The 21562-nt window shown below is 37.6% G+C and overlaps 3 protein-coding genes across 3 annotated transcripts in view; 2 read left to right on the top strand and 1 right to left on the bottom strand.

Moving 5' to 3' along the window:
- The window catches only part of LOC131797693 (transmembrane protein 161B-like), a 9429-nt gene extending 1813 nt beyond the window's left edge, over positions 1 to 7616 (bottom strand). The window contains exons 1-9 of the mRNA XM_059115357.2: positions 7494 to 7616; positions 4957 to 5060; positions 4071 to 4181; positions 3222 to 3321; positions 2657 to 2841; positions 1861 to 2012; positions 1571 to 1631; positions 1019 to 1162; positions 541 to 669 (exon numbers count right to left, since the gene is read on the bottom strand). Coding sequence (XP_058971340.2) covers positions 541 to 669; positions 1019 to 1162; positions 1571 to 1631; positions 1861 to 2012; positions 2657 to 2841; positions 3222 to 3321; positions 4071 to 4181; positions 4957 to 5060; positions 7494 to 7496 — 989 coding nt within the window. The 5' untranslated portion in view covers positions 7497 to 7616. The remainder of the gene's footprint in view (positions 1 to 540; positions 670 to 1018; positions 1163 to 1570; positions 1632 to 1860; positions 2013 to 2656; positions 2842 to 3221; positions 3322 to 4070; positions 4182 to 4956; positions 5061 to 7493) is intronic.
- Positions 7617 to 11596: 3980 nt separating this feature from the next.
- LOC131797672 (uncharacterized) lies at positions 11597 to 14229 on the top strand. Its single transcript, XM_059115337.2, has 2 exons — positions 11597 to 11757; positions 12623 to 14229. The coding sequence occupies exons 1-2, from the start codon at positions 11598 to 11600 to the stop codon at positions 13873 to 13875; spliced, it is 1413 nt and encodes a 470-aa protein (XP_058971320.2). The 5' UTR covers position 11597; the 3' UTR covers positions 13876 to 14229.
- Positions 14230 to 16920: 2691 nt separating this feature from the next.
- On the top strand, positions 16921 to 20936 carry LOC131797671 (uncharacterized). The gene is made up of 3 exons (XM_059115336.2): positions 16921 to 17050; positions 19146 to 19325; positions 19641 to 20936. Exons 2-3 carry the CDS (start codon positions 19166 to 19168, stop codon positions 20858 to 20860), a joined length of 1380 nt encoding a protein of 459 aa, XP_058971319.2. The 5' UTR covers positions 16921 to 17050; positions 19146 to 19165; the 3' UTR covers positions 20861 to 20936.
- The last annotated feature ends 626 nt before the right edge of the window (positions 20937 to 21562 follow it).

Raw genomic sequence — 21562 nt, 5'->3', positions numbered from 1 at the left:
ATTTAAGAATCATAGGAAAGAAAATTAAAATTAGAGCCGGCTATGGTTGTCATTGAAGTCACGCTTAAACTCCCTGCTATCTTTTCCAACATTTCATGAGAGCAAAGACGGATCTTCTTTTCGTCTTGTCACGAGCGTGGGACAGAGGAAAATTTCTGAGTCCCCGTTCGAAAGGACTTAGATAAGGAAGAAGCACGTTGCGTGACATCCCAAAGAAAGGCTGCGAAGGAGATTATTCTTCTGGAAACTCGACTGTTAACAATTCTAGCCAAATATTACGCACTGATCAATTTTTCAGGATTAGTCCCAATAACCACAGTCTTAAAATTGCTAATAAAACTCAAACCTAAGAGTATACAAAATGAAGCAAATGTTGAGGGAAAGAACCCTGACAATAAACTCTCTAACCTATTCGAGGATTATCTCAATATGGATAAAAGAGTAATTGTTTATCAGTATCAACCTCGGATAATACCTTCATCACCGCAGCCATGTTCTTTTCAAGTGAACATGGAGGGGAATTATTAACACTTCACTTACACTGGTTTAGCATTCTTGTCGTCGATGTCGTCATGCCACGAGCCTGTTACCAAAGGTCCTTGCAAGATGGGCGTCACCCATAGGAAAATAAGGAACATAGGAGCCAGGAAGTTGACATGGAGAAGAACCCTACGAAAAATTCAATTAAAAAAGTTCCGGCAGTGTTAAACGACGTCGCCATAAAAAGGACAGTTACTAGTCGTGTCACGAGCGTGAATGCGAGTCCAAACCTTTACATTTCGCCATCCGATGCTTTGGCAATGAGCCACGGAGAACTACTTCGGAAGCTGGGCCATGGCTGGGTCGCAATGCGCGTACAACAAAGTGATTTTACAAGCATCAGCAAACAACTTAAACTAACAAAACACGGTTAGACGCATTTTCTTCGATCGAAAGGTCGAGAAGATTGCTCCTGCTGCTGGTTTCGATTTGTGTCGTCTTAAGCACTAAACGTGTAATAAATAACAGGTTGACTTACAACATAATACGTGTCTCCCTGCAGTAGAACAGTGAATCCAGATACATATTGGCCAAACGCATGCCAGGAAAACTAAGAAATGCACCAAGGATGGCTGAAGCTACGGCCAGGAACAGTTTAAACATCCACTTTGGGGCGGGACCTCTGTTAGCATAAAAATAAACATACTGCCTTCATAAGTTTGCATGGAAGATTGATTCGCACTACCGCAGTTTTTATGAAGATGGCCACAAGTATAGCTATTGACCTGGATGACACACTAGTCGATCGGAAGTTATTGCACTAGTATCAAGGAGCTAAGCTCCCTTAGCTGCAGTTCAGAAGAAGCATCCTCGATAAAGTTCTCAAACACCCAAATGGTAAATATCTTTGTACTTATAGAAAAGGACAATAAATGCTGGCGTTGGAAGAAAATTCGGGTGTTCTCGACCACCCATAATTTGAAGGGTACACAAATTTAAGTGTAAAGGCTTTGGCAAATGGAATGGAATTAAAAGATACGAAACTTTCGCTGGGCAACAACTTTTAGTAACTGTAACATTAACAACCTACCTGGAAGACAGCCCTTGTTTCTCCATAAACTCGGTCGCTTTTTCTGAAAACGTCTCGTAACCTGTAGTATAATGAACTGAAATCTTACTCTCTCCAATTAAATTACTGTATTTTGCCCAACGTACCGTCAGCTACACGAACGTTTGTTTGTCATTAGCACCTTTATTGGTTTCTACAGTTTCCACAGTTTTGTTTTATTGCGTTAGCGCTGTAGCTCGTGTGGCAAAGCTGGCGAGGCTTTGCTACTCGTTTTGCCGGGCTTATGAAAGCCTTCTTTCAGACTAACTAACCTTTGTCAAGTCCGAAGTCCAGAAGAGACTCGTCGATCACAAGAACAGCCATAGCAACCACAAAAAAGAACAAACCGAAAGTGAGGCACATGGATCGCTCGCCTGTGTCATCCCCCCTCCAATAAGCTGCGGCCAAGGAAAACAACACCTTACTGAATTTCGGTTAAGAAGCATGAACCGTTTAACCCTTCAAACCCTAACATCAGTATGTACATTCTCCATACTGTTATCTACACATTTCTTAAGGTGCTGACAAGGAGAATTTAATTAACAATCAAGAGCGTCTTTAAATGGTGACCATTCCCTTAATTCTCACGGCCTTAATGCTTGATTCAAGGATAATAATGCGAGGAGAAATTTTGAAAATGCTGGTCACTTGTAAGGGACAAAGGATTACGGTGCTATAGTGAGATCTAAAGGATGGATAACGGTCGCGTTTTTTCTGGTAACTTGTTTCATTTGGCAATTTTCTCTCCAGCACCCTCACACGTTCTTTACAAGAAGTTTGCGGACTGTAAACCAAGCCTGAAAATCCTCATTTATACTTTTGATTCTCCAATCACTCGTAATGTTGTTAAAGCCAATTCCAGACGGCTCAGTATCAATAGTAACATTTTTTGTCAACTTGTCTGTCTATGTTCAAACCTTCTCTATCAAAAAAAACTTAAAAAGAAAAGCTTAACCTAGAAAAACACTGGGACTCGAAAAACACATTCTGGTTTGAAACGTTGACAAAGTAACAGTGGCTGTTGAACTAACGACTTTCAATTAAGCACAATCTTAACACAAAGGATACAGAGCAAAAAAGATGACGAGACAGTTCCATACAAGCGCCAAATTAAGTTCCTGAGTATAGATTTCAGGAAGAAAGAAAGCAAAGATTTCAACAAGGACGTTTATCACAGCCGCACAGAAGGAGAAATCGACCATCCATTTGTAGTCTGTGTAAAGAAACTGAGGCAACAAGTCAATCTCTTCAATCTGCAAACAAAATGTCAAAAAGAATGAATCAAAAATTTGTCTTTATCAAAGGTGTTCCTTGCCTCTCCTTCTAAATGCCATGTACAAAGAGAAGAGCATGTCAGTTAGAGCATGAGGCGAGTATTAGTTTTGAACCGGTAGGGCGAATGGTAGTCCATGGTGTAATCCCCCCACCCCTCCCCCGACCCCTAGCAACTCACATAGTTTTGCTCAAAGCTTGCTAGTATTTACTTATTTACTTGTATATTCTGAGTTGTAGAAGGCATGTAAGCGGCATGGTACTGTACCAGGGTAGTCTCAAGTGGCAGTGAAATCTCATAGCAGTCTTCTCACTCATTTTAGCCGTGGCTATAAGAACAGAGAATTAGTTTTAAACGTACCGTAGCCTTGTCTAGATGGACATCAATGTTGCACGGGACAGTAAAAGTCTTGACCTCGTCGTTGTTACTCCCAACAGCTGCTGCATTACTCTGCCGTTTTCTACACCACATGGAATACGTAGAAGAAAAAAAAATACAGCATACGTTAAGTCATGCAACGTCCAGAAAAGACAAAAACATATTGACAGTGATTATATCAGTAATGAGCAAAACTTATTAAGCTTTCTGATGAAGATTTCATTGAATTTAAAATCATTTTCCCTTTAGGGCCTAAAATGTAAAGCTCATCCTGTCAACCAGGGCTCATACATTTCATACCTCGCTATTTCAGTTGTTACTAGATCATTAAGTATGGTGTTGTATCAAAATAATATCCCTTTGGTGTTAATTTTCTTAATTCTCAAAACCTGTCCATGTGAAAGATTACAAAAATGAAAGGAGAATTGTAGAATTTATCTTGATCACTCTTAATGGGTGTTCAAATGAATTTCAAGGTCCAATCGGTTATTTGTCACACCCAGAAATTCCACATGAATTGCTCCTATACTGCCGTGCAAAATTCTACCCATATGAATCTTATTCTTATTTAACAAGTTCTGCATTTAAACTTTTGAAAATAAATTAATATTTTAATCCCTAAACATGACTAGCATCAAGTTTCTCCTCACAATATCACCCTTGAAACCCATATCAAGATTACAAAAATAAATAAAATTATCAAATTTCCTTGTCAGCTCTTGCATGGAGAACACTATAGAGAATATACATACAGATATTGCGGTGTAAAGGACTTATGGATGGGGAAGTTAAGTTAACATTGTAATAACCGTTATGAACAACTTCACATACCTTGTATCTGTCGGTGCTGCTTTTTTTCCTTTATTCTTGCCTGTAGCAACAGAGTTTTTTCCAATCAATCCCTTAAGTTCATCATCAGTTGGATGGAGATATCGAACAAGGCTATCAGTAAAGATGGTGAGAAGATAATATCACAATTAGGAAATTACCTCCTAATGGGCGAGAACCCAGGCACAGTTCTTTGTTGATTGTTGCATTGTATACCAATGGTTTCTTAAATTACAACTTTTATTTGAAGAAACATTCAAGAGTGTTAGTAATGATTGAGATTAATCTCAATAAAACAATTCTGAAGAGGAAATTTTAGTCTTAGAAGTACAGACACATTCTACAGGTGTAATTTACTTTTGGCTTATTCAGTAGATAGGGTTTGTATTCTTTTCCAAGGACTTTTCCAAGACTTGGGCTAATTTTTCCATGACACCAAATTCCACCATAAACCCTTTCATTCTCAAGATTTCAAAATCAATTCTACTTACAGTCTACATACATTTCTTCAACATAAATTCTAAAAACTCTATTACTTAAGTTAAACAGATTTCAAGGACTTTCCAGGACCTGTATTCTTTTTCCAGAACTGGAAAGTTCTGGAAAATTTCAAAAATTACAGGACTTTTCAGATTTTCCAGGACCTGTCTGAACCCTGAGTGCACTGTCTTATATTTTGAGTGAATAAAATTGCGCTGTCATCTTAATAGCATAAATGTAGAAGGACAGCAAACACAATAACTCAAATAAATACACTCAAATGTTTATTGGATGTCAGAAAGGGCACATATTTTATAGCTTTCAACAGTAAATTTACCTGTGGACCTACCCTGTATGAATTTCTGGATTTATAAAAGAGTCAGTGCTATAAACAATTTGCATGGCTTACTGATTATTGCAAAGAATCCAACGTCCAAGGGAAATAAATGGAGAAAACTTCTGCAACAAGGTTGCCATAACAACACTCAACACAAACTGAACCCCAAACAATGCCTGCAACACAAAAAGCAACATCATATTATGCCTATAGAATGGGATCAGATTTCCAGGCCCAATATTCATAGAAATGTTATGCAAGGATATAGTTCTTTGTCTTGCTAAATGTCATTTTTTTTTTTTTTTGAGATTTGGAAGGTCACATTTTATCATAATCCAGCAATAGTAATAGTAATGTTAATGTATTGTTTCAGAATCCCAGATATCTTCATAAACACTATTCAAATAATAACCTACAGAAAGAAACTGAAGCTGAACATTACATATAGAAAAGTCTGGACTACTCTAGAAAACAAATGCACTGATTGCTAAAAGCCATAACTGGTAGTTCCACTTATAAACAAATTAGTCCATAATTAATTCATAAACTTAATCATCATTCACATCCAGTTTACAAGGATGAAGACCATGGTTAAAAATCCAAAGATATCTAGGAAAAGTTTCAAACTGAAACATACTCTCTAGGAGTGAGAAGTATGGAATCATGTAGTATTGGTCATAGTATTGGAGACTTCAGTAGCAAACTTTCAAGAACTTTGGAGGTACGTATAATTCTCTCTGATTTTTCAACCAGTTGGTAGCACCTCTCATTGCATATTATATATATTTGCAACATTACATATTTTAGATATTTCAGAATTTTACAAATTAAAAAGGTATTTCTAAGACACAGATAGAGTTCATTTGAGAATATTATCTCCTTTAGAGTTAGATTCGTGCCCAAAAATTTGCAAACAATTTTATCTATTCCCAACTCAGATTTTATGAATAGTTTGCAAAATAACTGTTTTTGTCCACGTACTCTGAAATTCAAAACTAAAAACCTGTTGTGGATAAAACCATGAGTTCTAATTTCATTGTTGAAAATTTTCAAAATGACTGGAACATTTTCTAAAGAGAAAATAATTTATGATATGTCATCACCCATAAATTATTTAAAGTTGGTAAAACCTAAAACCACATATTTCTATATTCAAACTCTTAAAAGCATTGGGTAAACCAATGTTTTACTATCTGTCATAAAATCTTGAGATATGAGAAACTGATTAAACAAAAATGACAAGCAACTTGATTTGTTTGGCCAAACATAAAATGGATTGTGCTGAAAGGTTGTAGGAATATAAGCTCATTTTTTTACAGCCATCAAGTTAATTATTTACCATTCTTGGGGCAAAAGCTAATAATAAATAAGTGTTGGTAAGATGATCATACTAATACTCTCATAATGAACCTTAACCTCCAAAATAATAAGATGAAAGGAATGAATGCCACCAAGTTACATAATATACCAGAATTGCTCCACTCTTCTTTATCAGGACATATAGCATGGCAACAAAATGGGATAGCTTCAGCAAGCAAGATAAGTCAATGTCGCCTTCTAGTACAGCTAGTGCCAACACATGATCTGATCCTGTTTTTTTAGCTTTTGAGGCATTTCAGATTTACTCAATATCAAGTCAAAATGACTGGATATAGACCAATTTTGTTTTACACCTTTTTGCTTAAATAGAGTGGATTCAAAAGCATTTATATTTATGCCAAAAATGCATCATTGTGAAAAAGGGATCTTTACACAGGTTGTATTTTAATAATATTGTAATGCGCTTTTGAGTATTTTTATAGAAAAAGCGCAATATAAGTATTAAATAATATTATTATTATTATTAAATGAAGATTTTGAGGTAGTGGTTGAGGTGATTGCCTCCAGGCAGCTAAGATTTTATCAAAATTGATAATAATGATAAAATTCAAAATATCAAATAATCCCATGTTATGGTGATTCAGGTCAAAAGTTTTGTCCTTGGAAACCTTCATACAAATCAAAGTACATGAAAAAGTGCAGTTTGCATATAAATTTTTTGGTACAATTTTTTAAACCAGCTTGACGTTTCATTTCCCTCTGTCATGAGTTCATTGTCATACTCTGAAACATGGGAAAATTAAAATCAAAACTGGTCTAAAAAATATTTAATTAAATAAGAAAAAGTTTGAACCTCAGCATATATAACTCCAAGCAGCAGATCATTTTAAATTCGTTAGTGTGGAATGGGTAAAAAAAGTTGTTATCGGTATGGAAGAAAAGAATCAACGAGAAAACGAAAACTACAGAAACCTCCTGAAGGCAAAAATCGCCGTGCCATTAATTTGATCGACAGAAGTAAATATATCTCGTATCGCATGACACCGTTTCTATATTTGATGTTCGAAAGCTTGATACATTAAAGGAAATTAAAATTCTGCAGGAAAAATGTCTGATGGTCAAAAAAAAAAAAGGAAATAATATATCTCCCTAGAAAGATCGAGGAATGGAAACCATAAATTAATAAAATTTTGGAACTCTTAAGTTTGCACGCCATTACGATCGACTATTTCCTGCGATAAAGAAAAAAACTTTCTTGCTTAAAGATTATAATTAATTCATCAACTTACCATTCCGAGTCTTTCTTTCACTATTTACCAGATTTTTTGGGTCAAACTTGACAATATTTTCGTGGTGAAAATGTTGGCTGAATGATCTCGTGCGCCATTAAGATTTAAACGACAAGGCGTTCCTTTTACGTGTAGGTACTGGGAACTAATCAGACTAACTGGTTCGCTCTAAGGAAAGAGTACGTGGTGCCGCGTCGGTGGAGGAGTTTAACAAGATAATTTGGTATTATCAACTGACTTGATAACGTAAATTTGCGACCGCAAATAGTTTCAAAGCTGACGTTTCGAGCGCTAGCCCTTCGTCAGAGCGAATGAAAGTTTGCGAAGGTAGGTCCGCTGGACGTGCGCATTGAAAATATGAAAGCCGTTTGATCGGAAAATACCACAATGCCGTAATAATTCAATACATGATCTTGAGCATCAGGGATAAGGCATACCTAGAAGCAAGGGTTTTGCACAATTAGGAGAAGATTTCGTTTTTGAAAGCTTGTTTTCTGATTTTCCCATCCATCGCCAATTCCATGACACTAGACCCAGATATTTTGCATAATTTTATTATCTCTTTTGTAAAATTATGGGGAAAAAACTCGAGAAGCGTGGGAAGATACTAATAAAACTTATCGAATATTTCCTTCTTCAGTTTTACAGTCTCAGAGTATCGAGATCACGTCTTTATAGTAAACTATGAATTTTTTTTCACATTACACAGACGAATACACAAACATAGCAGCGCGCGTGGGCAATATGAAGCAAATCCTGTGTTTTGATTGGCTACCCGAGCGGGCAAGATGGGCCCATTGTGCCCGCACAGGATTGCCCGCTTTGATCTTGCGCAAGAAAACAACTGAATTAGTACTAACTTTGTAATCCTTGTACAATGTTGGCGACGGAGACGCAAAAAGCGGCAGAAAACAGTCAAAACAAAAAATTATAAACGAATCTCGTGGGTTTGTTGTGCTACATTCACAGTTGGCTTTTTTTCCCAGCTCTCGAAATAAACATGTTATTCTTGATTATTAATGAAACATAATCTTTTTGCAATATAATAATCCTTTTATTGACCAAACAAAATGGCTAGATATTAGCCTCGTTCCTTTTATGCATTTTTATGGACCTCGACTTAGTTTTCGTCAATAAAATTGCAAAAAACGAACTCGCCAATATCCAGTCATCATCCTCTGGGTCAATAACGCATCTGTACTGTACTCAGTCCCGTCAAGTCCAGCCGCAGTAAGAATACCACGACGTACACGTACGTCCCAGTGTCTCTTGAGAAATCTAATGACACACCTTAGTGTGGTGCGTGTACACGTCACGGCTCTTCAGCTTGTACATCAGTTGCCATGTAGACTACGAACAGTCCCCACTTTTCGGAGAACTCCGTCACGCGAGCATAAAAACATCAGTAAAAAAAATTAATGTTAACGCGCCGCCTTCATGGACCCTACCTAATACACGCCTCATCTACTCCCAGAAGCCTACGCGGCGCGCTAAAATTTTTTTTCCACCGCCTTTTTCTTAACTCGAACCAGCAGAAATTTAGACTAAGACTGCTCAAATGTTCTCATTGGTAACGATCCTGACACTTTCTAGTATAACATATTTTTTACTCCATCGTTAAAGGTGGTGTCGGATCATCGCCAAGGAAACCGGAACAATTTCTTTGTCATATGTTTTTTTAAGGTTTTTCTATACCTGACCACAGACAACTTCAATAGTCCTAATCACTTAAGCCAACTCACCAACAGAAGCTCCCCAAGTTTTTATTCAGTCATATATAATGTGTGAATACAAAAACAAAAACTGCCAATAAACTACAAGACTGCTGTTTTCATTTTGATTTATGGGCTTTCGTTAGTAACCAATCACTTCTACCGAGCGGTTTTGATCCTACATATTCTTAAAGGACCGCAGACATGTATTTTAATGACGCAGCTGGATCAAGTTTCATACGAGTTTCATTTTTCCAGAAATAACTAAGTCGACCATTTTTCAATACTTTTTAAATGATTTTGTAGTCTCAGGAGGCCTTTGAAATCTGCAAATAAAAGTTTCCTGCCATCTAATTATGTTAAAGATTATAGCAAAAATATATATTACCTATATATATTCAAATCATTTGCCTCAAATAATATATGAGAACAAGCTTCGCATCTGCTTTGTTGATTTTTATACGATCACGCAGTCTTTAAATTCAGGATAACTTCCTCACCAAAACAAGCGCAATCGCCCGATTGGAAAGTACGTTCGATGCGTTGAATTTTAAAAGTACCTTACAAGGTAACATGAGATTCATGGTACACTTTCATATAGCCATAGAAGTATTACGAAGCAAGGTATGTTTATATTCTATGTTAGTAAATAACGCAGCTCATCGTCTCGTTCACAAAATGACCCGAAAACCAGCAAAAAGAAAATCCGAAAATTCACTTTTTCAGAAAGTTTTCTATGGTTCAAATTTACTGATTTCAAGATCATTAAACCTTTTCTAACCTCTTCAGGCACTTGTATCAGTAAATCAAGCCATTGGTGAAAGTATACTCTTGTGGTTATTTTGAAATGAAATACATCCGAAAATTGTTTTGATCGGCATAAACTACAACGAAAATATATGCAATGTCAATGTTGATTTTAGCCGCTCGGATTTTCATTTGCGTTAGCTTCAAAGTTTTCTTTCAAATCAGATAATTTTTCATCGACATTGATACATACATATTGTTAGGAGAAAATTTATGTATTTTAGTTTTTGGACAATTTTATGCATTTTTGCGGTCGCGCAGTTTAAGTTATATTTATAAAGCTTTTTGCAATTGCGAATTTGAGTACACTAGAGGTCAAAACCAAAATGCTGTCTAATCCTTGACGACCGTGGCAAGTTGGCTTGAAGCAGCAGTCTCCGTGTACCAAGAAACCGTGACGAGTTTCTGTTACTGCTGCAAGTCGGTCTCTACCGAGCTATTTTGCCCCCGTTATTGTTGCGTTCCCCGCAAGAGTCCAGTTAGGAGTTAGTGCGAAAAACCTATCGCCACAGTATGTAATCTACCCATACATTGCCAAGGAACACAAGTTCAAATGGATTCAAGGGCTATGTTGTAATTATGTTCAGAGTAAAGAATATGATTCTATTAAAGTTTTCAGCGACAGCATCAGAGATTTCATTTAAGCGACTTCCATGCCAAATGTTATGGTAGCTATCTTGTTAATTCAGTGGTTTATTGACTCAAAAGTGTTCAAAACAACGGCCATATCAATTTAGTTTCAACAGACGAAAACTGAAACTATATAAATATTCTTTCAGCTTTAAATCAAACAAGCTCCACTACCTGATTTTAAATGCTACAAGTCGTGTTCATTTTCACTCTCAAACTAAATGATACAATCCCATACAATTAGCAGTACATTTCCATACTTATAATTGCACTCATTTCGTCAAAAAAAATATACCAGGGAAAATGAAAAGTAGTAAAAGAATAAAAACTGCATTCTCAACATCGTTCCAGTTCTCACATTTCTCCTTCACGTTAGAGCTCTACAAAATTCCTCTCGTCTCACTGTGCGAGGTTGTAAAAAGTTTTCCTTATTCTAGGATAAAGAAAAAAAAATTATGCCCAATTAGTTTCCACAGGCTTTCATGGTTTTTACTTTATGGTTATTGTAATCTTGAGTAAATTTTCTACCGACTGAGTCAGTACTAGTAATGACGCCAAAAAAACTCACAATTGTCTGAAGTCGATTTTCAAACGAGAGCTGAAGATGCAGTGCAAGCTAAGTGCAAACCAGTCCAAGAGTTATTTGCTTTGATTTATCTCACTCTATAGAAACTGGGTCAGAAAAATGCCGCAACCTTAGCTTCTTAGATATAAACGAGCTGCAGCTTGAATGTAAAACTTTTCCACGATTTGTCCAAAGAATGGTTTATTTGCACTCCTAAATTATACCCGCCGGCTGCTAATATTTCACTGTCATTATCAACTAGCTTTCGTTCAGTTTGTGATGGTTTTACGAAAAGAATCTTTAAAAATTCCCTTCTCAAGTATTTTCCTGTATAACTGTCTTTCTTCTCAAATTCTGTAGATAATTGATTGTAATTGATCTCAAGCCACCATGAGGAAATGGAGGAGATTTAGGATACTCCACCATGAAAATTTGACTCGGAGAAAACTGATTCTGTTTCTTGGCGTGGTCATATTCACCATTTATTTACTTGTCCAAAGAAATGAAGGAACAGCGGACCATCAACAGACAGGAGGGACGCCAATTTCAGGTACCACTCGTTAATTTAGTGCTTATATCAGTCAGCTGAGGAAGTGAAAGGTGTAACCAATTAGAATATGACGTTGCTAATTCTCTTCCTTTAGAGCGTAATTCTCTTACCCAGACCTTCGGCGGCCAAGTGGTTGTCAATTACAATTGAACAGAAGGATCTGGGTAAGAGATTAGTTTGGACTGTTAAAGAATTAAAATGATACAAAGGACCACTACAGACATGGTTTGATTCTACTCTGGTTTACAGATTTAATGAATGTAACCGAAGAAGTTACAATGCATAGACCCAACGTTTCGACACTCCTGTCTAGTGCCTTCTTCCGGGGTGATCTAAACGCTGCAACAAGAGGTCCTTTTATATGATCACTAATTAGCTGTCTTTTTTTTCTGACGAGGTGTAAAAAGGCGCCAGGAAGGGAGGGAGAGCGGAGTTAATATGCCAAGCCTCCAAACAAAGGCGCTGGTGGTAACGCCGATTAGTGGTTATAATTTTAGAATTATCCCACCCAATTGCGTGGTTGGTTAGGCATGTGTGCTCTGATAAAGCTGAATTTTCTTTTTGCAAAAGAAAACCGCTTTTTGATGCTCTTTCAAACGTGTACCAAACTGACGTTTGGTCTGTCCGATGTATTCGTTGTCACAGTCACTGCAAGGAATAGAATAAATGGCGTCGGTTCGTTGTTCTTTCGTGACAGGATCCTTAGGTTTGGCGAAAACATAACCCAAAGTCTGAAAAGGTTTTTGAGCAACTTTAACATTGTAGTTAAGATTTAAAAAAAATGCTATTTCTTGTTTCAAAATATTTATCTCATCACTGCCGATACCTTGACATTTTCTACCCTTATTTAATTGTATTCTTTTAGGAATCTGGCGTTCTTTGTATCCATTTCATGCCAATGACAGTCTAGGTGGCGAAAGTTTGTCACTTGGACAGATGCAAACATACGAACAACGCAAAGAGGCAAGATGCGGTCATAACTGGCAGAAAAGTTATAAAAAACTTCACCAGGACATTCTTCAGGCACGGCGCCCACAAAAGTTTATCGTGTTCACGTGCAAAGAAGAAGGATACGAGTGCGCGGGTTATGGAAATAGACTTGGAGGAGTTACTTCACTTTTATTTCTCTCTATCTTGACACAAAGAGCACTTTTAATAGACTGGGATCATGGAGCCCCGCTTGAACGTTTCCTTGTCCCAAAAGGTGTTCAGTGGAACTATTCTATGGAGAATTTAAAACATTTCGACTCAAGGATACATTATTTAGGAAAAAAAGAACATTTCAAGAAGACTCGAAGTGATGTTTTGAAGCCGTGGAAAACAAAACTAGATTTTCAAGCGTGGCTGCGGCAGACAGACCTCTCATCGTATTTCGATCACCCCGTTGAGAAGATTGTCAGCAATTGGAATTTTGCAAACGCCTTGTTGGAAAAGCCTTTCCTTGAGAAAAACTTAAATGAATTGCCAAGAAAAACCAACAACTCCTTGGTAGGGTGTGCTTTCGATTTCCTCTTTCTCAAGTCTAAAGAGCTAGAAACCAGGCTAAGTGCAGCTCGACACTCACTCGGTCTCACAAAGGAAGTTTTAAAAGTGGGATTTCATATAAGAATGGGCGATGTGGCTCTCCACAGAGGTTCAAACTCCAACAACCTTAATTACAGGGCCTTTTTCCGTTGTGCACAAAATCTTAGAGACGCCCTAGCACAGCAAACAAGAGGTTTTCAAACGGACATCAAATTGTTTCTAGCAACAGATGATAAAGATGTCAAACAATACGCACTCATGAACTATGCATCAGATGTAGTTACTTTGGATATAATCCCGCATCACATAACATCTCTCCGAGGAAGGAAGCATCGACGCTCAGGGCCAGTGGAGGGTATTTTCAATGTCATGTTAGACCATTTTCTGTTATCTGAATGTGATTTCCTTATTTTGTCACAGAGTACTTTTGGTCTCACTGCGGCCGAGTTGAAGTTCCATCCCTCACAAACAGTTACGTTCGGACATCAGATTCAAATGATCACTGCGGCCGAGTTGAAGTTCCATCCCGCTCAAACAGTTACGTTCGGACATAAGATTATGCACTCAAATGATCAAATTAAATGTCAATCCTAAAACAGATGACTTTGCATCAATTTCTGGCCATCCTAGGTCTCCCTCACATGGTTACTGATTTCTCTCTTTCATCTCCTTTGAATTATCAAATCAAATTTACAGTGTCAGCGCATCATTAATCAAAACTATAACAAAATTCTCGAACGTTATTAGTCATCATCAGACCGATCTGAGCACTAAAAGGACAGAGTACGCTTCATGGTTGTAATAGGACAGTGTAATAGAACAGTTGAAGGGACAGTTAACACGTCATGTCTGCATGTAAGTGGACAGGACGCGTCATTTGCGCGCGCTATTGTCGCGCTCTTTGCCAAGTTAGATGTTTCTTTTCTTTTTTGTTATCAAAACGTATAGCCGATGTCTATTTTTTCCTTTGAATTTTGTCATAACTTTAATTAATTGGTAACAGGAATTCGTGTCGTCCAATTCTGTCTGTAATCATACTCGTCATAAACGAATCGGACTCCCGCTACATTAGCTCAGTTAGGAATAACCCGTTTCAAGCCCTCAGACCAGGGCAGCGGGTGAAATAACTGTCGTAGGACTGTGGCGGCGAATGTGGTTATTAAGAGAACAGCTTTGTGTAGCCTTATTTTTTTCTCTTTGCGTGATCCTACCTGGTAATTCGTTCTTCTCCTCTGACAGAGGGTCTGGTAAGGGGCGGGAAATTAATCAATGTCTTTATGGTTTTTTTTCAAAACTACATTACACCGATAAAGATGAACAAGGGTTTCAAGAATTCAGAGACCGAGTAGATGTATGAAATTAACATTTGAGTAGCATTAGGCTGCGCGCATGGGATATGCCATTTATATATTTCATGAGTGAAAACAACAATTATCACATGTTATGCCGTGATTCAGGTCAAAAGTTTTGTCCTTGGCAACATTCATACAAGTCAAAGTACAAGAAAAAGTGCAGTTTGCAAATAAATTGTTAAGTTCAATTTTATAAACCAGCTTGACATTTCATTTCCCTCTGTCTTGAGTTCATTGTCATACTCTGAAACAAGGAAAATTAAAATCAAACTGGTCTAAAATATCAGACATAGTTTGACGCTACTCTGGTTTGCAGATTCTATGAATGTAACCGAAAAAGTTACGATTCATAGACCCAACGTTTCGACACTCCTGTCTAGTGCCTTCATCAGGGGTGATCTAAGGCACTAGACAGGAGTGTCGAAACGTTGGGTCTATGAATCGTAACTATTTCTTCGGTTACATTCATTAAATCTGCAAACCAGAGTAGCGTCAAACTATGTCTGATTGTCCACCTGGTTGCCGTGTGAACTTTAATATATATTTTTTTTTTTGGTCTAAAATATATTTAATTAAATAAGAAAAAGTTTAAACCTCAGCATATATAACTCCAAGCAGCAGATCATTTTAAATTCGTTACTGTGAAATGGGTAAAAAAAAGTTGCTATCGGCATGAAAGAAAAGAATCAAGGAGAAAACGAAAACCCCAGAAAACCTCCTGAATGCAAAAATCGCGGTGCCATTAATTTGATCGACAAACGTAAATATATCTCGTATCGCATGACAACGTTTCTATATTTGATGTTCTAAAGCTTGATACTGATTAAAGGGATTTAAAAATCTGCAGGAAAAATGACTGATGGTTAAAAAAAAAGGAAATAATATATCTCCCTAGAAAGATCGAAGAATGGAAAGCATAAATTAATCAAATTTTGGAACTCTTAAATTTGCACGCCATTACGATCGACCATTTCCTGCGATAAAGAAAAAAATTTCTTCCTTAAAAATTATAATTAATAATTATAATAAATTTAGAATTTTAACTCACCATTCTGAGTCCTACTTTCACTATTCACCAGATTTTTCGGGACAACCTGGACGATATTTTCGTGGTGAACATGTTGGCTGAATGATCTCACGCGCCATTAAGATTAATAACGACAAGGCGTTCCTTTTACTTGTAGGTTCTGGGAACTAATTAGACTGAGTGGTTTGTGATCGTGAATGTAAAAAGGCCAAAGGTAAGTTTCTAAGGAAAAAGTGGTGCTGCGTCGGTGGGAGAGTATAACAAGATAATTTTGGTATTATCAACTGAATTGATAACGTAAAGTTGTGACCGCAGAGAGTTTCAAAGCTGACGTTTCGAGCGCTAGCCCTTCGTCAGAGCAAATGAAAGTTTGTGAAGATGGGTCCGCTGGACTTGCGCATTCAATTTATGGAACATGAATATGAAGCCCGTTTGATCAGAAAATACCACGATGCCATGATAATCAATACATGATCCTGAGCATCAGGGATAAAGCATAACTAGAAGCAAGGGTTATGCACAATCATAAGCAAATTTCGTTTTTGAAAGCTTGTTTGCGGATTTTTCCATCCATCGCCAATTCCATGACATTAGACCCAGATGTTTTGCAAAATTTTCTAATCTCTTTCGTGAAAGTATGGGAAAAAAACTCCATACACTAATAGATACTAATAAAACTTATCAGAGATTACCGTCTTCAGTTTTACAGGCTTAGGATATCGAGATCACGACTTCATAGTAAACTTAGCCTTTTATTTTTGACATTACACAGACGAATACACAAACATAGCAACGCCCATGGGCAATAAGAAGTAAATCCTGTGTTTTGATTGGCTACCCGAGCCCATTTTGTCCGCTCGGGTTGCCCGCTTTGATCTTGTGCAAGAAAAAAATTGAATCGAGTACTAACTTCGTGATTCTTGGACAATGTTGGCGACGGAAACGCAAAAGCTGCAGAAGACAGTCAAAACAAAGAATTATAAACGAATTTCGTAGGTTAATTGTGCTACACACACAATTGGCTTTCTATCCCGGCTCTCGAAGTAAACAAGTCATTCTTGATTCATTCAATCCTTTATTGACCAAGCAAAATGGCTGGGTATTAGCCTCGGTCTTTTTATGCATTTTTATGGACCTCGACTTCGTCTTCGTCCATAAAAATGCAAATAAAGAACTCGCCAATATCCAATCATCATTCGCTTGGTCAATATCGCATTTGTACAGTACTCAGTCCCGTTAACTCCAGCGGCAGTAAAATTACTACGATGTACGTCTTTAAATTCAGGATAACTTCTTCACCAAAACAAGCGTAATCGATCGCCCGATTGGAAAATACATTCGATGCGTTGGATTTTAAAAGTACCCTACCATAGAAGTATTACGAAGCAAGGTATGTTTATATTTTATGTTAGTAAATAACGCGGCTAATCGTCTCGTTTACAGCATGACCCGAAAACCAACAAAAAGAAAATCCGAAAATTCACTTTTTCAGAAAGTTTTCTGTGGTTCAAATTTACTGATATCAAGATCATTAAACCTTTTCTAACCTCTTCAGGCACTTGTATCAGTAACTCAAACCATCCGAAAATTGTTCTGATCGGCATAAACTGAAACGAAAGCACTTCGGCTGAAGTACCCAATACTTTTTTGAATATTGAATATTCAACGTCAATCGGCCCTACAACTTTGATTTTAGCCGCTCGGATTTTAATTTGCGTTAGCTTCAAAGTTTTCTTTCAAATCAGATAACTTTTCATCGAAATTGATACGTACATACTGTTGAGAGAAAAATTATGTATTTTTTGAGTTTTTGGATAATTTTAAGCATTTTTGCGGTCGCGCAGTTTGAGTTATATTTATGAAGCTTTTTCGATGGCAAAGTTGAGTACACTAGAGGTCAAACCAAAACGCTGTCTAATCCTTGACGACCGTAGCAAGTTGGCAGCAGTCTCCGTGTACCAAGAAACCGTGACGAGTTTCTGTTCCCGCTGCAAGTCGGTCTCTACTGAACTATTTTGCCCCCGTTATTGTTGCGCTCCCCGCAAGAGTCCAGTTAGGAGTTAGTGCGAAAAACCTATCGCCACAGTATGTAATCTACCCATACATTGCCAAGGAACACAAGTTCAAATGGATTCAAGGGCTATGTTGCAATTATGTCCAGAGTAAAGAATATGATTCTATTAAAGTTTTCAGCGACAGCATCAGAGATTTCACCGAAGCGACTTCCATGCCAAATGTTATAGTGTCTATCCTCTTAATTCAATGGTTTTATGACTCAAAAGTGTTCAAACAACGACCATATTAATTTAGTTTCAACAGATGAAAACTGAAACTATATCAATATTCTTTCAGCTTTAAATCAAACAAGCTCCTCTACCTGATCTTTTAATGCTACAAGTCGTGTTCATTTTCACTCTCAAACTAAATGATACAATCCCATACAATTAGCAGTACATTTCCATACTTCTTATTGCACTCATTTCGTCAAAAAATATATACCATGGAAAATGAAAAATAGTAAAAGAATAAAAACTGCATTCTCAAGATCGTACCAGTTCTCACATTTCTCCTTCACGTTAAAGCTCAACAAAATTCCCCGCATCTCACTGTACGAGATTGAAAAAAGTTTTCCTTATTCTAGGATAAAGAAAAACATTTTATGCCCATTTAGTTTCCACAGGCTTTCGTTGTTTTTTACTTTATGGTTATTGTAATCTTGAGTAAATTCTCCACCAACCGAGTCAGTACTAGTAATGACGCCAAAAAAATTCACAATTGTCTGAAGTCAAACACCTCTCTTTTACTTGTTTCCCCTCGCTTTACATTGACAAGCCTAAAAGATCACTTTACGCTTCCCAGGTGATATTTTCAGTAAAGATGCTTTATCAAGCTATACTGAAACCATGGAAAATCACTAGACGTTTTAGAAATAACAACAAAAGGAAGTAGTCAAGTGTAATTTCATGAAAAGATTGACGACAGAATTAAGGACCACACCGTGAAATGTTAAATAACAAAAATTTTCAGTGTTCACAACAAATTTAATATGCATATTACATTAAATCTGTCTTTTTTAACATTTCTGAAACAGACAAGATTTTGATATTACTTTGACTTCAGTTGATACACTGACGAAAAGTTAAAAGGATTTTCAAATGAGAGTTGAAGATGCAGAGCAAGCTAAGTGCAAACCAGTCCAAGAGTTATTCGCTTTGATTTATCTCACTCTACAGAAACTGGGTCAGAAAAATACCGCAACCTTAGCTTTTTAGATATAAACGAGCTGCATCTTCAATTTAAACTTTTTCCACAATTTGTCCAAAAAATGTTTTTTTTGCGCTCCTAAATTATACCGGCTGCTAATATTTGGCTGCCATTGTCGACTGGCTTTTGTTCAATTTGTGATGGCTTTATGAAAAGTATCTTTTAAAATTCCCTACTCAAGTATTTTCCTGTATAACTATCTTTCTTCTCAAATTCTGTAGGTAATTGATCTGAAGCCACGATGAGGAAATTGACGAGATGTAGGATACTCCGCGATGAAAGTTTGACTCGGAGAAAACTGATCCTGTTTCTTGGCGCGATCATATTCACCATTTATTTGCTTGTCCAAAGAAATGAAGGAACAGCGGACCATCAACAGACAGGAGGGACGCCAATTTCAGGTACCACTCGTTAATTTAGTGCTTATATCAGTCAGCTGAGGAAGTGAAAGGTGTAAACAATTAGAATATGACGTTGCTAATTCTCTTCCTTTAGAGCGTAATTCTCTTACCCAGAGCTTCGGCGACCAATTGGTTGTCAATTACAATAAAACGGCAGGATCTGGGTAAGAGATTAGTTTGGACTGCTAAAGAATTCAAATGATACAAAGGACCACAAAAGATTTCATGAAAATGCCATTTCTTGTTTCAAAATATTTATCTCATCACTGCCGATACCTTGACATTTTCTACCCTTATTTAATTGTATTCTTTTAGGAATCTGGCGTTCTTTGTATCCATTTCATGCCAATGACAGTCTAAGGGGCGAAAGTTTACCACTTGGACAGATGCCAACATATGAACAACGTAAAGAGGCAAGATGCGGTCATAACTGGCAGAAAAGTTATATAAAACTACACCAGGACATTCTTCAGGCACGGCGCCCACAAAAGTTTATCGTGTTCACGTGCAAAGAAGAGGGATACGAGTGCGCGGGTTATGGAAATAGACTTGGAGGAGTTACTTCACTTTTATTTCTCTCTATCTTGACACAAAGAGCACTTTTAATAGACTGGGATCATGGAGCCCCGCTTGAACGTTTCCTTGTCCCAAAAGGTGTTCAGTGGAACTATTCTATGGAGAATTTAAAACATTTCGACTCAAGGATACATTTTTTAGGAAAAAAAGAACATTTCAAGAAGACTCGAAGTGATGTTTTGAAGCCGTGGAAAACAAAACTAGATTTTCAAGCGTGGCTGCGGCAGGCAGACCTCTCATCGTATTTCGATCACCCCGTTGAGAAGATTGTCAGCAATTGGAATTTTGCAAACGCCTTGTTGGAAAAGCCTTTCCTTGAGAAAAACGTAAATGAATCGCTAAGAAAAACCAACAACTCCTTGGTAGGGTGTGGTTTCGATTTCCTTTTTCTCAAGTCTAAAGAGCTAGAAATCAGGCTAAGCACAGCTAGACACTCACTCGGTCTCACAAACCAAGTTTTAAAAGTGGGAATTCATATAAGAATGGGCGATGTGGCTCTCCACAGAGGTTCAAACTCCAACAACCTTAATTACAGGGCCTTTTTCTGTTGCGCACAAAATCTTAGAGACGCTCTGGCGCAGCAGACAAGAGGTTTTCAAGGAGACATCAAATTGTTTCTAGCAACAGATGATAAAGATGTCAAACAATACGCACTCATGAACTATGCTTCAGATGTAGTTACTTTGGACATAACCCCGCATCACATAAAATCACTCCAAGGAAGGAAGCATCGACACTCAGAGCCAGTGGAGGGTATTTTCAATGTCATGTTGGACCATTTTCTGTTATCTGAATGTGATTTCCTTATTTTGTCAAAGAGTACTTTTGGTCGCACTGCGGCTGAGTTGAAGTTCCATCCCTCACAAACAGTTAGGTTCGGACATAAGATTATGCACTCAAATGATCACTGCGGCCGAGTTGAAGTTCCATCCCGCACAAACAGTTACGTTCGGACGTAAGATTATGCACTCAAATGATCACTGCGGCCGAGTTGAAGTTCCGTCCCGCACTAACAGTTACGTTCGGACATAAGATTATGCACTCAAATGATCACTGCGGCCGGGTTGAAGTTCCGTTCCGCACTAACAATTACGTTCGGACATAAGATTATGCATTTAAATGATCACTGCGGCCGAGTTGAAGTTCCGTCCCGCACTAACAGTTACGTTCGGACATAAGATTATGCATTTAAATTATCACTGCGGCCGAGTTGAAGTTCCGCCCCGCACTAACAGTTACGTTCGGACATAAGATTATGCACTCAAATGATCACTGCGGCCTAGTTGAAGTTCCATCCCGCTCAAACAGTTACTTTCGGACATAAGACTATGCACTCAATTGATCAGATGAAATGTCAATCCTAAAACAGATGACTTTGCATCCATTGCTGGCTATCCTATGTCTCCCTCCCTCTTATGGTTACTGATTTCTCTCCTTCACTCCCTTTGAATTACCATTCAAATTTACAGTGTCAGCGCATCATTAATCAAAATTCTCGAACGTGATTGGTCATCACCAGACCGATCTGAGCACTAAAAATACAGGGTACGCGTCATGCTTGTAATAGGACAGTGTAAGAGGACAGTTGAAGTGACAGTTAACACGTCATGTCTGCATGTAAGTGGACAGGACGCGTCATTTGCGCGCGCTATCGTCGCGCC

The sequence above is a fragment of the Pocillopora verrucosa genome, chromosome 3, assembly GCF_036669915.1.
Source record: "Pocillopora verrucosa isolate sample1 chromosome 3, ASM3666991v2, whole genome shotgun sequence".
NCBI classification, from domain to species: domain Eukaryota; kingdom Metazoa; phylum Cnidaria; class Anthozoa; order Scleractinia; family Pocilloporidae; genus Pocillopora; species Pocillopora verrucosa.
This window is presented reverse-complemented; position numbering and strand designations above follow the sequence as displayed.

Coding starts and splice junctions, on each gene's coding strand:
- LOC131797672 (XM_059115337.2), top strand. CDS start 11,598: ATGAGGAAATGGAGGAGATTTAGGATACTCCACCATGAAAATTTGACT. Junction 11,758..12,622: donor AGGAGGGACGCCAATTTCAG/GTACCACTCGTT, acceptor GTATTCTTTTAG/GAATCTGGCGTTCTTTGTAT.
- LOC131797671 (XM_059115336.2), top strand. CDS start 19,166: ATGAGGAAATTGACGAGATGTAGGATACTCCGCGATGAAAGTTTGACT. Junction 19,326..19,640: donor AGGAGGGACGCCAATTTCAG/GTACCACTCGTT, acceptor GTATTCTTTTAG/GAATCTGGCGTTCTTTGTAT.